The sequence below is a fragment of the Aulonocara stuartgranti genome, assembly GCF_965226115.1.
Source record: "Aulonocara stuartgranti genome assembly, chromosome: 3".
Taxonomy (NCBI): domain Eukaryota; kingdom Metazoa; phylum Chordata; class Actinopteri; order Cichliformes; family Cichlidae; genus Aulonocara; species Aulonocara stuartgranti.
The window spans coordinates 23,450,939-23,467,065 of record NC_138941.1 but is presented as its reverse complement, the minus strand read 5'-3'; the positions used below and the strand labels follow the sequence as shown (position 1 = coordinate 23,467,065).

The window sequence follows — 16,127 nt, the reverse complement described above, 5'->3', positions numbered from 1 at the left end:
GCTTTTTGTATAAGTTCATACTCAAGTAAAAACAAACAAACAAAAAAAAAACACTAAAGCTATTCTGTTATACCTGTATGCAAAAAATACACTGCACCCAAAATATTTCATAGTTCAGCAACACTGATCAATCTAATAAACTTAAACCTGCACCATCCTCCCTATTCTGGTATTTTAAAGAGTAAGCAACCTAACGAATAGGGTTGCAAACTCCCAGCAAAAAAACAAAAAACAAAATAGGGAACCACCCCTCACGCTCCACCTCATGATGCTTAATCGACGTAATCAACTTTAATTTGATGCAGTGTGAAAAAAATGCACAGAAATCAATTATTTTTCAAGAATAATTAAATAGATTCAACATCTTTCTTCAACAGATTTGCAGACTGCACAGATGGTATCTTCCCAAAGGAAAAAGTACTATAGCTTACTAGGGTATATTAGACTTAATAGTTACTATATACAGTAATGGACTTCTATACATTTTACATCAGATTAAAACTTTGGGTGTAAGATTCAGATAATTATTTATTAAAAGCTAGACATTTTAAATGAGAATAAGAAAGAAAAGTATGTCTTTGTGCCCCCTTTTCCCTGTTCATGCCCTATCGGCCCTCCTGGCTAAACTTTGCTAGATCCGCCCCTGCACAGTTACCAGCTGTCAGCTAGAAAAGGATCCTGGTGTAGAAAGTAATATTAAATAAATTCTAACAACAGCTTATCAAGGTCAAACGTTCTGCTGTTGTTCAGCCGCTGGTTTCCTCTTTCTGGTGCGAAGTGGGCCAAAAACAAACAAGAGAGACGGACTCGCGACAGAAAAGCCGATCAGCTGATCATTGATCAGTTTCATGATTGAAGTAGCAGCAAGAAGAGGCAGTCGCTCCATATATCGTTATTAAGCTTAACGCCGGAATGCTTTACAAACATTCAGAGATGAACTTACACATTTGCTTTACTTCTCTCTGGGATAACTTCCTCGGAGATGAAATGCCGCATTGGTAACGAGGCTACAAAAACACACAGCCGCTCTATCACGTGAGGCACACTGCTGCCACGTGCTACGGTTATGAGCCGAGTTACGCCATGTCGCAAGTTTTGTGAGGTGCTTTTTTGATATTTAATGGATCGGATTACATTTTTTATTTCCCTCCGATATCCGATCCAGTAATTCACGTCAGTATCGGACCGATACCCATACGTAATATCGGATCGGTCCATCTCTAATAATTACAGATCAACATACAAGTGAAGATCTTTAACTACATTTAGTGTTTAAAGCAGATGCTGTGCAGGTTTGAGATCAGCAGCTTTCTTAAAGAGTCCAAGGATCCTGTTGACCTTGTAAAGTTCAATGCAATCTAGTATCCATGTGTGGGGCATTATGTCATAGGCTTTCTTGTAATCAATCCAGGAGGCGCACAGGTTGGTCAATCTGGTCTTAGAGTCTAAAGTAACTGCTCTATATACTACTATATGCTGAAGGCCTGTGCTAGCCAGCTGTGTGGAATAATTCATCACCTATACAACCTGAGTATGCACCTCCAGAGAGTCCCAGTGCTATGGAAAACATCACGAGTGGTCCCAGTGCCTAAGAAAATCATCCAGGGCAATAAATGACTACAGGCCTGTAACACTAACCTCTCATGTTATGAAAGTTACAGAGAGCTTATCCTGGAACACCTCAGACTCCTTGTGAGCAAGACCCTCTGCACTTTGCATACCAGCCCCACTTAGGGGTGGATGATGCAGTGATACATCTGCTGCAGAGAGGGTATTCCTCCCCCGACAGACCCAACACCACAGTTCGGATAATGTTCTTCGACTTCTCTAGTGCCTTTAATACGATCCAGGCAGGGCTGCTGAGAGAAGTTGGAGAACATGCAGGCGGAGGCTCCACTGGTCCAGTGGATCACCGACTACCTGAGAGGCAGACGACAGTTTGTGAGACTGCAGAGCTGTGTGTCAGAGAGTCTTAACAGCAAAATAGGAGCATCCCAATCAACTGTTCTGTCCCCTTTCCTCTTCACCATCTACTCGGCCAACTTCAAGTACATCACAAAAACTTGTCTCCTCCAGAAAGCCTCTGATGACACGGCCATTATTGGATTGGACACGGAGCTGCCTACAAAAAGGGTTTTACGAAGGTTCAGCTCCTTCAATGTATGCAGCAGCCTGCTCTATATGTTTTATCCGACTGTTGTTGGCATGAGGAGGAGGTGATCAGTGACAGAATGCTGGCAGTCATGGACAATGACTCCCACCCCCTTGATAACACACCTGACAATCTGAAGAGCAGTTTCGGCAACAGGTTCCTTCAACCTCGCAGTCTCGCAGGAACATCACAGGAGTTCGTTCCTTCTGCTGCCATCAGACTCTTTAACTCATCCACAGATCCACACATGTGGAACAGTATTAATGACACTTTGATGCACCCCATCACTTTTGTACACCATGACATATTTGCCCACATGTTTTTACCTATATTGCTATATTCATCTATTTATTTTAATATTTATCTTAATATTCATCATAACTCTGTTTCTACCCTCATATCTGGCTTTGCACCCATTTAAGTTCAAGGTGGTCCACAGGTCGGGAAGGCAGATGGTCGTGGCCGATTTCCTCCCGGTGGGGGAGTAGGTTCGGCAGGATCTAGCCCCAGCCTCAGTCAGGTGGTGGGGGTGGGTGGCAGGGGTGTGGTCCCTGGCTCTGCTGCAGTGGAGGCGTGCTGCAGCAGGGAACAGGGAAGCTGAGGGCCAGGTGGAGGGGATTTCACTAACGAACGCTCTCTCTTTTTGTAGTGATGCTGAGGACCAGAGAGGGTGTGTGTGTGTGTGTGTGTGTGTGTGTGTGTGTGTGTGTGTGTGTGTGCAGGAACAGCTGGAAAGCTATCCAAAGGCGTCGAGTTGCCGACCAGGAAGCTATGTGGCTGAGCTCCCAGGACGAAAGGCTGTCTGAGGAAACGTTACAGCAGGTTGTTCCTTCTGCTGCCATCAGACTCTTTGACACACTAAAAATAAACTGTTACACTACATTTGAAAGCTGTGTGGCTCCATGATGTGTCAAAGTATAGTACTGTAAAGATATGTTCAACAAAAGCATTTCCAATATTAGTTGTATCTGTTATCAGTGTGGATAACCCTACGGTAAATAGCTGATGCTATTTAACACATGCGGTGATACCTGATATGTGAAGCTTCACTTACCTTTTCTTACACTTCACATAGGTGCCATATTCATCTTTCCCACAATTTCCAAAATCATTTCCTGCTGCATTGACATCTTCAAAGCAGACATCATGGGCCGGTTGAGCTCCTGGAAACATATCATACCCAATTAACTCTATTTTCCCAAAATACCCCAAAGGCAAAAGTCACTACATCAAAAGTTGAGTAACATTAGAAATGTAAGGATATGTGAATGTTTGGTGCTTTGAGTGCTTTGTGAAAGTAAGGATAGACCTTTCCAAGTACCAGGCTATTTACTATGTACTAAACTTCCTGAGAAGAGAACACAGATGTTTGGATGACTAGACGGAAGAGTTACAAGAAATTGAAGACATCACTTTTAGGAAACATAAGTTGGAATACAATGTCAACTAACTAACCTTGGTAAGCTGACAGTATAGACATTTCATTTGTAGTTTTATTAAATACTGACCTTCAACAAAGACTTAGTGGTTTATAGGCATGTGCAGTAAATTAATGTCATATTGAGGGAGGTGATGAAGTGCATGTAAAACCATTTTCATTACCGTAGCCCCAGAGCTGCAAGCACTGCTGTTCATGGGTGAGGCACATGCCATTGTAGCAGTAGGCCATTCCGTATTGACAAGAGGAGCCATCCAGCAGGTAAACGTTGGCAGGGCAGTAAGGAGAAGCCCCAGTGCAGTATTCTGGAAGGTCACATGCTCCTGCTGGGCGCCGGCACATGGTACCCGCCTGCTTCAACTGACATGCGTAGGGAACAGAGGGTGAGGAAGGAGGAAAGGAGCACAAGACAAGGAGAAGCATCTTTAGTTTAGTGATACTTAGCAAAATGATGCACACTGAAGCCTTCTACATATAAGGATTAAAGTGTAAATATCTGCCTACAAATACTTCAAATTTGATTTCTGATGCGTTTAACTAGAATTTTCCCAAAGCAAACAGATTTTCCCAAGCAAATGACAGCTCTACCTCCCATCACCATAGGGGTAGGCAATATACAGAAGGTTTATGAAAGCTTTTTTCTAGAAAATATCTTTGTGTGTTCATTGTTGATGTAAAAAACAAAATCCTGGAGGTGGTTTAAATCTAAAAGCACACTTACACATTACAAATAGTTATTTGAACCAATGTTTATATGAAATACTCTTTAGTCTAAATGAGAAGAAAAACTAAAAACAGTATTAAAAGAGTTTTTAAGTAAAACCATTAGGTTTAAAATGCAAACGTATAAAGGAGAACAAACAAATTGTTGCCACAATGGATGGACCAGCACATCTGATTTGGACCTGATTTTTAACCCACATCCCCTGACACAGCCCTACCATTTATCCAACCTCGGGACCTGCACTTGGAGTACACGAGATTATCTTGCAACACTAATCCTTCACTTGTAAGGCGAGTGTGTTAACCATTATACTCACAAGACAACAAATACAGGGCTCTAGAGTGCGACCAAATTTTTCAGTGGTGCGACTAAAAAAGAAATATTTGGTTGCACCTGTGCGACCAACTGTTCAGGTAGCAAAAAAAAAAAAAAAAAAAATCTGCAACCTTCCCTGTGGTCAACAACAGACACACATCATGCCCCTATCGTGGACTAAACCAATCAGAGATAGTCAGGGGCGGGACCTCTCTGATTGGCCGTGGTCCAGTTGAAAGTGCAGGTGGAAGTGGGAGGTGAGTAGCTTGAATAAAGCGATATCAATTCATTAAATCCAGAATCAACTTTTAAATATAACTGTGTTTTGCCATAAACAAGAAAGAAAGCCCAGCAGAGGATGTACTTCCTGAGGCAGCTGAAGAAATTCAACCTGCCAACACGGACGATGATGCAGTTCTACACTGCAATCATCGAGTCCATCCTCACCTCCTCCATCACCGTGTGGTACGCTGGAGCCACTATCAGGGACAAACAGAGACTGCAGCGTGTTGTGCGCTCTGCTGAGAAGGTGATTGGCTGCAGACTCCCATCTTTGCAGGACCTGTACACCTCCAGGACATTGCGGCGTGCAGCTCGGATCTCAGCTGACCCTTCTCACCCTGGACACAGTCTGTTTGACCTGCTCCCCTCAGGCAGGAGGCTCCGGTCCATTCGCACCAGAACCTCTCGCCATAAGAACAGTTTCTTCCCCTCTGCTGTTGGACACATGAACAATAACCATATGACTGTACCCGCCACTAACACATGACCCTACGCTGTGTCACTGCATCATTCTATGTTTGGCACTGATCACCACCTGCACTCATGTATATATCTTTCAACATAGCACTCTTAATTCTTATTCTCATGTATATATCTCATGTATATCTCATGCACATATCTTTCCACGTAGCACTTTTAATTCTTATCCCTACTTTTATTTTTTTCCATGTCTATTTAAGTGCTATTTATGACAGCATGTTTGCACTGAAGCACCGCAGCAATTTCCTAATGTTGTAAACCTGCTCAACATTTGGCAATAAACCCCATTCTGATTCTGATTCTGATTCTGATAAACGCCAGATTCTCAGATTAAAGCTCACAAAACCATTTCAACAACAACCAAACAGCAGATGAGAGCAGGTACACGGATTCCACACAAAGATGTAAACACAGACCCGACGCATCAGAATCAGCTTTGTCTTTCTCGGCTTTCTCTTACTTTGCACCCCTCGCAGCACATTCCATGGGCACACTGGACCGCCTCCTTCAAGGTACAGTTATTGGGATTGCAGCAGTCGTTTTCACATTCCTGTTGACAATCATACAATAACATACAATATCAAGGTTTAAACACTGAAGCGTATATAACGAAAAACAATAATAATAAAATAATAACCTCTGCTTTAACTTTAATGATTCGAATAAAACGGACTTCATAAATGATTTGAAGGTTATGTTTAATCACCTTTTTTACAGAGTAAGCTCAGTTATGTAAAAAGAACTATATTTAACCAATAAGCAAAAGCAACTACACACACACACACACACACACACACGCGCACACACACGCACACACACACACATACTTCTCTGTTCAGAGTATCTGTCTGAGCTGCTGCCTTGTTCTGCCTCGTTCTCTCAGGTCAGCAGACCAAATGCTTTTCCTTGTTCTAAAGACATAATGGATACTCGAGGGGACAGGCCTTCGCAGTTGCGGCTCCAAAATTGTTGAGCAATGTGTGACTGCAATGTGTATGACAAAAGAATTTCCCTCGGGATAAATAAAGTTCTTCTTATCTTATCTTATCTGCACATAAGGAAGGCTTAAAAACGCACTTTTAATCCACTCACCGAAATCAGGACTCGAGTCTTGATTTCCACTTTGACATTCAGATGACGGGATCAATATTTGGTGTAAATAACATGAACTAGCTGCATTAGTACTAGCATAGTGGTGAATAAGTATAGAAGTGTGTGTGAAGTCTCCTTATTTTCTTTCAAGACTGTCAGTGGACCACCGCTTTTGGCACCAGTAGAAAACAACAGTGATCGCAGTACATCCATACTCCCTAACAAAGGCTTGTATGCTGAATCACAATGGGCACAAGCACTATTTCTATGCAGAAGTGCTTTCTATCTAACATTACTCCTTACTCCAATGGATGCATCGGAAACAGACTTGGGGTTAACCTCATGCCTAAGGCATGCCAACTTTAGGGTTAGGGATAACCTAACCCACCAACCTTCTGATTAGTAGATGATCTGCTCTACCTCCTGAGGTACAGCCACCGCAGTGGGCGTCGTATCACAGTCTCAAAAAAGTGCTGTTTAATTTTTTTAAACAATACAGTAAATAAATGCATCTGAAATGCAGTGATGTGAAGTCATTACTTTCATAATAAGAATACTCTGGCTTTTCTCTTCTATTTAAACCTACATTCGACAAAGATGAGAACTCTGCACAGTGGTATGACAATTAAAAATCCGATTATCTATAACAACATAGCATAGCATTTCATCTGTTTTTAAAAGCTGAAAAAACTACAGAATGGACATGATGATGAGATGGTTTTGTCAAAAGTTGGATATTTTCTCTTCAGCTAAGTTTTGTGTGAAAATCAGCTGACAATTGTCTGCAAAATAATTTAATAATAGGACAAGTAAATCATAACCAAGGTTTAAAGCTGTTACAAAAAGTAAATGAGCATCAAAAAAGTTTTTTAACTTACGAGAATTAAACATAATGCATTACTTTATTGCAGGGGTCAGGCCTGTGTCCTGCAGGTTTTAGATGCGTCCTTGGTCCAACACAGCTGATTCAAATGGCTAAATGACCTCCCCACTTGTCATGAAGTTCTCCAGAGGCCTGGTAATGAACAAATCATTCGATGCAGGTGTATTGACCCAGGGTGATATATCTGCAACCTACAGGACACCAGCCCTTGAGGCCTGGAGTTTCCCACCTCTGCTTTATTTATCCTTTTATCTGGTAGGGAAAGTTAATATAAGTTCAAATTGAATACTTGTCCTCACATCTGGTTCTCCACAATCACACTCTTCTCCGTCCTCCACAAAGCCGTTGCCACACTTCTTGCCCCCCACCAGATCGTTCATGTTGGGAATGTTATATAAGCACATGCCCCCTCCCTTCTGGAAATAGCGGTCCAAATCGCGTTTGCTGCAGTAACTGAAGACTCGAGGGAATGGGTGCCTGGACAGGGACATTATCATATTATTAACATTGAACAGAAAGTAAAAAAATATCAATGTTATGCATGCATTTGTACATTTTACAATTATTCAATCTGTAAGTATTTTGACTGATATACTATTTAAGTCATTAGCAATTAGCAGAGGGAGAGAGAGAGCATGTGAGAGACAGAGGTCACAGGTTCTGAATGAGCTGTGTGTTACTGCTTTGTATAACTTGAACTATTTTTTTTTCAAAGATAAAAAAACCAAGGTGAAGCTGTGAATGATGAAGTATTTTAATATATTTTGCAGTTAGGCTTAAACATGGCTCTTTACCATCCCTGCTCCCATCACAGAAACCATTAATATTGAATGTACGACTACCACAGTAATCTTGGACATGGGTGTAAGAAAAAAAGAAGGAAAAAGCGTGCATGGGCAAAACACCTTCCAAGTACTATTCAGCTACCTCCCTCTTCTCAACATAGATGCTCATCTAGAGGCTAAATCCATGGTCATCATAATCATCAAGGTGATATATAAAGAAGATGCACTGACTCTAGAACAGTTCTGCACTTATCTTAATCCCGTGGCCTTCTCAGCTATTGCCTAGACTTTTAAGCCACTTCCTTTGTAAACTAGTCACGTGTATAAGCTGACAGACCAGGGATCTCAAACTCAGAGGAGCTGGGGGCCACTGCTGGCACTGTCATCTCATCAGAGGGAAAGTCCACAAATATTTCCAAAAATTTAGTGTTTTTGTTTATTTTAAATATGACAAAAAAACCTATGACTGAACGTTATTGGAAAACACAAACCGTGTATAGACGAGTCTTAACAGTTTACTTACAACTGGGCTCGTCAGGCACTCTACACTTGCAGTGGTTATTATTATATTTACATGCTTTCATCTTCTGTTTCTCACCAGTAGCAACTTGTACTTTTCAACTCTCCTTTTCCTCCGTGCCTCGCACTCACACACACACACACAAAGGGAGGGGCAGTCCCACACATTCTCCTTGCAGCACGGACTACACTGTCCATACACTGTCACAAAGGGCTATGCCTGTAACACTGCTCATATTGCCTTCATGTTAAATCATTTTTTTTAAATAATATATATATATATATATAAAAAAAACACCCAGCACGCCCCTGCGGGCGGTTTATCCTTCAAGCTCGGGTCCTCTACCAGAGGCCTGGGAGCTTGAGGGTCCTGCGCAGTATCTTAGCTGTTCCCAGGACTGCGCTCTTCTGGACAGAGATCTCCGATGTTATTCCCGGGATCTGCTGGATATATATATATATATATATATATATATATATATATATATATATATACACTCAACAAAAATATAAACGCAACACCTTTGTTACTGCTCCCATTCCCCATGGGATGGACGTAGAGACCTAAAATTCATTCCAGATACACAATATAACCATCCCTCCCAAACAGTGGTCACAAATCAGTCCAAATGTGTGGTAGTGGGCACATCTGCTATATTGAGATAATCCATCCCACCTCACAGGTGTGCCACATCAGGATGCTGATCTGACATCATGAGTAGTGCACAGGTGTACCTCAGACTGCCCACAACAAAAGGCCACCCTGGAATGTGCAGTTTTGTCTCACAGCAAAATGCCACAGATGCCACAAGCAATGAGGGAGCGTGCAATTGGCATGCTGACAGCAGGAATGTCAACCAGATCTGTCGCCCGTGCATTGAATGTTCATTTCTCAACCATAAGCCGTCTCCACAGGCGTTTCAGAGAATATGGCAGCACATCCAACCGGCCTCACAACCGCAGACCTCGTGTAACCACACCAGCCCAGGACCTCCACATCCAGCAGGTTCACCTCCAAGATCGTCTGAGACCAGCCACCCAGACAGCTGCTGGAACAATTGGTTTGCACAACCAAACAATTTCTGCACAAACTGTCAGAAACCGTCTCAGGGACGCTCAACTGCATGCCCATCGTCCTCATCGGGGTCTTCACCTGACTCCAGCTCGTCGCCGTAACAGACTTGTGTGGGCAAATGCTCACATTCGATGGCGTCTGGCACGTTGGAGAGGTGTGCGCTTCACGGATGAATCATGGTTCACATTGTTCAGGGCAGTTGGCAGCTGAGAATGTCCCAGTTCTTGCATGGCCAGCATACTCACCGGACATGTCACCCATTGAGCATGTTCGGGATGTGCTTGACCGGCGTATACGACAGCGTGTACCAGTTCCCACGAATATCCAACAACCTCGCACAGCCATTGAAGTGGAGTGGACCAACATTCCACAGGCCACAATTGACAATCTGATAGACTCCATGCGACGATGTGTTGCACTGCATGAGGCAAATGGTGGTCACACCAGATACTGACCGGTTCTGGGTCCCCAGACCCCCAATAGCGCAAAAAACTGCACATTCCAGGGTGGCCTTTTGTTGTGGGCAGTCTGAGGTACACCTGTGCACTACTCATGATGTCAGATCAGCATCCTGATGTGGCACACCTGTGAGGTGGGATGGATTATCTCAATATAGCAGATGTGCCCACTACCACACATTTGGACTGATTTGTGACCACTGTTTGGGAGGGATGGTTATATTGTGTATCTGGAATGAATTTTAGGTCTCTACGTCCATCCCATGGGGAATGGGAGCAAAAACAAAGGTGTTGCGTTTATATTTTTGTTGAGTGTATATATATATATTTCTTCACCTCAATATGCGGGCTGCAAGTAGGGGTGACGTGGGCTGCAAATGGTCCCCGGGCCGCGGGTTTGAGACCCCTGTCTTAGACAGTGCTGGAGGAAAGCAATCCTTAGGTTTCAGTTTAGCTCCACTATAGCCACTGCTACTTATTGTAAACCGTGAAAAGCTTACATGATATTTTGATTCTACGCTTTCTGTCTGATATTGTATTGTATTATGTCAGTTTGTTATATTGTAATTTTTATTGAACTAAGTTGTTTATCATGTTTATCAAGGAACAAAGTCTTTCACACAAATACTTGTTTTCCTTCATTCAGATTTGTAGTACCTATTTACAGGACAACACAAGAAAAACAAATTCAAAGGCAAAATATAAAAATCTAATAAAAAATTATCAAGGGAATAGTTTGTTAAACAGCCATGCTAGTATTTCAGCAGCTAGAACTGTTTTTCATGTGTCAAGTAATGTAATGTGTCAGTGTGTTATGGCTGCTTCGTTCTATAAAACATTTCTTCCTGTTAAAAGGTTTTTTCCTTTCGTTGTTGCCACGTCCTTGTCATGTTTACTATATTATTGTAGGGTCTTTATAAGGAAGCTTGAGGGAATTGCTGTTGTGGTGCTATATAAATAAAATTGACTTGAGTTGAAATCAAGGTGTTAGTAACAACATCTGAGGGTGACTAGGATGTTTCTTTAGTCCTGTGCAGAGCTCGTGGCTAACCCGGTGGCAGCGGCCATCACACAGCCTCCTTGATCGGCAGTGGCCTCCACACAGCAGCTGTCATGGTCATGGCTCATCCCAAAGTTGTGGCCAATCTCGTGGGCCATGGTGGCTGCAGCACCAATGGACAGCTCTGAGTGGTCCTGTAGAGGAATAACAAAAGGAGCTGTCACTTATGTGATGCAGTCTATCAACAATATGTTCAAACTAATTTAATATGGGTGTGTCAAAGTAAGCTGACTTCATGGTTGGGCCAGGTTATTATGGTTATTGTTAAGTCTATTAAAATGATTTTAGTGCATCTAAGTTAAAAGTTGAACTGTGGATTTGTATGTTGTATCTCAAAACTCCTGGTTATAAATTTGTATTTGTTTGACTGATTGTCTAACTTTGTGTTCCTTTTTCAGTGATATATTATTTTTTTGATTGTTAACTTTTCAAACTGACATGTTTAAAGAATGAATTTGTTACTTTTAACATACATTAAATTATATCTTTATTAAAGTAACAAAATGAGTGAGTGTGTTTCCAGCATGGCCAGAGGGGTGCTAAGCCTAGAAGACTCGCAACACACAGAGCTCTTGATTTTTTTTAAAACTTCTATATTACAGTTCGTTAATACCAAAGAACCATCTCCAGTACTTTCTCCTGTCTCAAAATTTCATGTCAGAAAATAATGTAGACATCAACAGGCATAACACGCACATACGATTTACACACGGTTTACACATGCCTCAATTCGTGGGCATGTCCATGTCCCATTAACAATAGCTTGATAAACAAAATAAAATTATTTTTCTAGTGTCTAAATGGATGCTCAGTCAACCAGGTACGGAAATGGTCATGACAATTTGCATATTAATGAAGAAACTGACCTCATAGCCCATTTTTTGCCAGTTGTACTAGTTTCAGTCAGTATGTATGGTTTAAAAGGTTAGGGAAACCTGCAGTCAGCTGAGACTGAGCGGCTCATTTATCATCACTTCGATGAGTGACAAAATGTTTCTCCCACTTAAAACGCTACGTCCAGGTGAACAGAATAAACTTTTTTGGGATTTTTATTCCATTATTTCAGACTGCAGTGATCCCAATAATATGTGGGGTACATCAACAACATTTATTTTGAGTCAGATACTAAAGGCTTCTCTAGGAGCAGCGGCTGTCTCGCTATCTGAGCAGTACAGCAAGTTTTTCTTTTGAATTCAGCTGTTGCTAGAAAGCAGAATGATGTCAGCTGTGAATTATTATAAGAAAATGAAAAAGCTAAAAATTAGAAAAAAAACCCTCTGGATTTGTAATTTACCTGTTTATATAAGCCTGTTAATTAGTGGGCTTTTAACCTGGATCATTGACCATCTGATAATACAAATAAGATGGTCAGTGATATTTCAGTGGATACTCTCCATGCCCAAAAACAGACAGTGAAGCGAGCAGGAAAAAATTACATGACGTGAAGACAGAGAAAAAGAGGAGGAAGAAGGAAAGAAAAGTAGAAATGTATTTCCACATACCACATTGATGCCTCCAGAGTTTTCCAGGCTGCACATCCCCTCCAGTGGTGCCATGCCGATAGTTGTCCCCTTGAATGTCACACCCCTTTCACACAGAGAAAAAACACGAGAAACAGAGTGAATTATGACTTAACCTCAACCTTCTTCCTGTTCACTTCGGGGTCCACAGTGGATGCACTGAATGCAGTTGGTCTCTTGGCATGCTAAAACAGAATCAAGCTCTGACTGAATAATGAAAACAAAACAGATCCTAATGTATCAGCACATCTAATCACAGAGTCTACATTTTTCTAATTAACATTTGTGCTGCTCCTGCTACTATTTTGAGTTTTTTGCTCTATTGGAAGCAAAATCTTTTGTTTGTTTTATAAGCATTTATTAGTTTATATATTAACCAACTGCCAGAGGCTCATCATACAATGGTGAGTGCAGAGACACATGGCACTGTGCTAATTATCAGCCCAGGTCTAAACATCACAGAGGTTGAGCGCAACTGATTTAATACAATTCTCCTGAGCTTGATATTCAGTGAAACAATTACAGATCAATCCTGTTACATCGGATGCTTTCACAGTATAATGCATGGATGGGTAATTCATTTTCCCAAGTAACCACATGGGAAAGTGGGAGTGTTACACCAAGGTTACACCAATGTTATGATGCTTAGGCAGCAATTGTCCTTCTCTCCTGGATCACCTGGTGCTTTCTCTGGTGCCAAGCAACGGGGCTGTGACAGCCGGAATAGCTCTTTGGGTCCGGCAGCAGGTACCTACCAGGTGTAGACCGGGAAGGAAAGAGGCGATGAGCCAATCCATAAGCAGACGAAGATGTCCACTTTCCAGCTTACCACTGCGTTTCCCCCGTGAATGGTGATCCAATATTATTGATTTTACAATTTGAGTAACAAGTGCCAGAAACAGCACAAACACAAACACAAATGGCAGTGACAGACGGCAGGCCACTTTAGAGTCGCTGTGAAAATGCTTAACAACAAAAATGTAATAATTAAATGTATTACATTCAGACATGCTGCTGAACCTGCACCTGCTCAACTTCCCTGATTTATTAGACTGAACATGGTCAGAGATGCCATCACCTCTCCATCATGATTAAAGTTTTGCTTGTGTTTTCTAATCTGGTCTAAAGACCGACCTTTTCGGTTTGGCTTTTAAACCCAGTCTAGAATGTTCATTTTGATATTGATGTTCTATAATTTTACTGGTTTTTTTTACTATGTATTTTATTTATAGTACTTATATTTTATTAATCTTTTGGCTCTCTTCCACAGCATTTCTTTTATCCTGGCTTACTTCTCTTGAACCTTGAGGCTGCTGTTGTTGTGTATAAATAAAATTGAATTGAACTGAATTATGTTCAGCACTTTGGTCAGTACTCCCTGTTTTTAAAGTGCTTTATAAATAAAGTTGGCTTGGCTCAATTGCTCAATACTGGCATGTTGAATATAAATAAAATACATAAACAATAAATATGTTGAATTAAAAATGAAGAATAACAGTGATTTTAATCACAGGCCTCACTGAGAGAGCCTCTACAGAGTCTGAGTCCTGGATGTTGTTTTTCTCCTCTTGTTTTTTTGTTTTGTCGTCTTGTGATAGGAGCAGTAAATTCTAAGAATACTAAAAATATAATTTGTAGGTGGTTGAAATAAGAGATATTACTTCCTGCCATTGCAGTATTGTATCACAACACTGTAAAGGCTTGCTGGAAATACTCCACTTAGTCTGCTGACACTGTGACCCAGTTTCAGATAAACAAAAGATAAACGTTGGAGCCTAATCAGTTTCACAGCCACCCCAATTCTTGACTTATTTGACAAAAGAAAGTCACACATTCTTTCATAGACCTTTAACAAATAATATTTTTTTTAAACTTCTTGTCAATGAAAAAAAGGTCACATTTTCTGTCATGCAAGTCCATGTAAAGTCACTAAGAATATGAAAAAGTGAACAAATGTCTATTATGTAAACCACTTGAATGGATTCATAAAATAAATTTAGCATTTATTCCGCAGACAGCAATGAAGCCATACTGAATTTGTATACTAAAGTCATGAAAATATGTTTTCACAGGACCTTATGCAGAGGCATATATGTGTAAAACTGAGTACACAGGAATTTAAAGGATAAGTAACAGCCAGGTGCTGCTAATCATTTCATTAATTATTTTTGAGAAAATGTAGTCACCTCGATAGAAGCTGAATTTTTGGCATTCAGTGGTATGTTAACAAAATGTCACAATCTTCCTGAGTAACTGTAAAACATTTCTTCACAATGATGTGAGAGTCATTCAGAAAGTGATTACTGCAAGTTACTACTTGCTACTGGTTTTACACACTGTTAAATCACTGGGTATACTTGACACATTATTTTTCCCTTGACTGTATAGTATAACTATTTTTTTAATGAAAAACCACAGTCGGCATATCCACTCTGTTTCCAACTGATCACTGAAAAGGTAGCTGTGAACTGACAAGAAAAATATTATTTTGATTCCAACAGGTATGAAAATGATTTAAAGTTCCTGCTTGAAATACAAAAATGCTTCAGACAGAGGTGAAAGACCCGATGTAAACAACATGATTTTGTTTTCTACATGTCTGGTGTTGGCTCAGTGCTGTGGTATGTTTCTTACGTAAGCAACTGGGCATTGTCATGCTTCTTGCGTGATTTTAGCTTCTGTCTCCATTGGAGGAAGGACCAAAGGGTTGCATTTGGCTCCTCGGTGATGATGCACTGATCTCTTTTAGTCCAAACCTCCAGACCAATGAGAGGCACACGGATGTTCAGAGCCCTGTAGAACTGAACATAGACACAACAGATATTATTTTTCTACATTTTTCCAAATGGCAAATAAAAAAAAACAACAACAACTATTACTAGTGACTGTCACAATATTAAAACTACTGACAGGTGAAGTCATATTAAGTACTGTATTTGTGTGTTTTCAATCACTACGGATTTAGAACATAAAAGTTATCTCAAAGTAGATAACTAATACATGACAAGGAAATATATGTGGACCCAGCAACAATAGCTTGTTGAATCAAACTGTCTGTTCTCTGGAGAACAGGAGTGAACAGCAGAAGCCCTCATCCTTACCTTATCCACATAATTAGCAATTTCCATTATCCTCGCCTTAGTCTTTTCATAATCTTGATTCTGCCGTTGAAACTGCACGATTACATAAATGAATGTTAGCCATGAGGGGAAAATGTAAAACATTTTAGAAACAATTAATCCCGACTGATACCAATTAGAGTGGGAGAGGACTTCAGTCTTCTTATTGGTAAATATATTTTATAACACTTTGCCCAACTTAGAATCTCTGAACATTGTATACAC

General features: G+C 40.8%; 1 protein-coding gene across 3 annotated transcripts in view; it reads right to left on the bottom strand.

The window, feature by feature from the left end:
• Positions 1-16,127, bottom strand: part of adam19a (ADAM metallopeptidase domain 19a) — an 89,299-nt gene that overhangs the window by 20,109 nt on the left and 53,063 nt on the right. For all 3 annotated transcript variants that reach the window (XM_082511053.1, XM_082511054.1, XM_082511055.1), the window contains 8 exons: positions 15,885-15,956; positions 15,418-15,584; positions 12,766-12,850; positions 11,255-11,397; positions 7,666-7,843; positions 5,852-5,941; positions 3,755-3,950; positions 3,207-3,315 (listed from right to left, as the gene is read on the bottom strand). In XM_082511053.1, the coding sequence (XP_082367179.1) occupies positions 3,207-3,315; positions 3,755-3,950; positions 5,852-5,941; positions 7,666-7,843; positions 11,255-11,397; positions 12,766-12,850; positions 15,418-15,584; positions 15,885-15,956 (1,040 nt within the window). The remainder of the gene's footprint in view (positions 1-3,206; positions 3,316-3,754; positions 3,951-5,851; positions 5,942-7,665; positions 7,844-11,254; positions 11,398-12,765; positions 12,851-15,417; positions 15,585-15,884; positions 15,957-16,127) is intronic.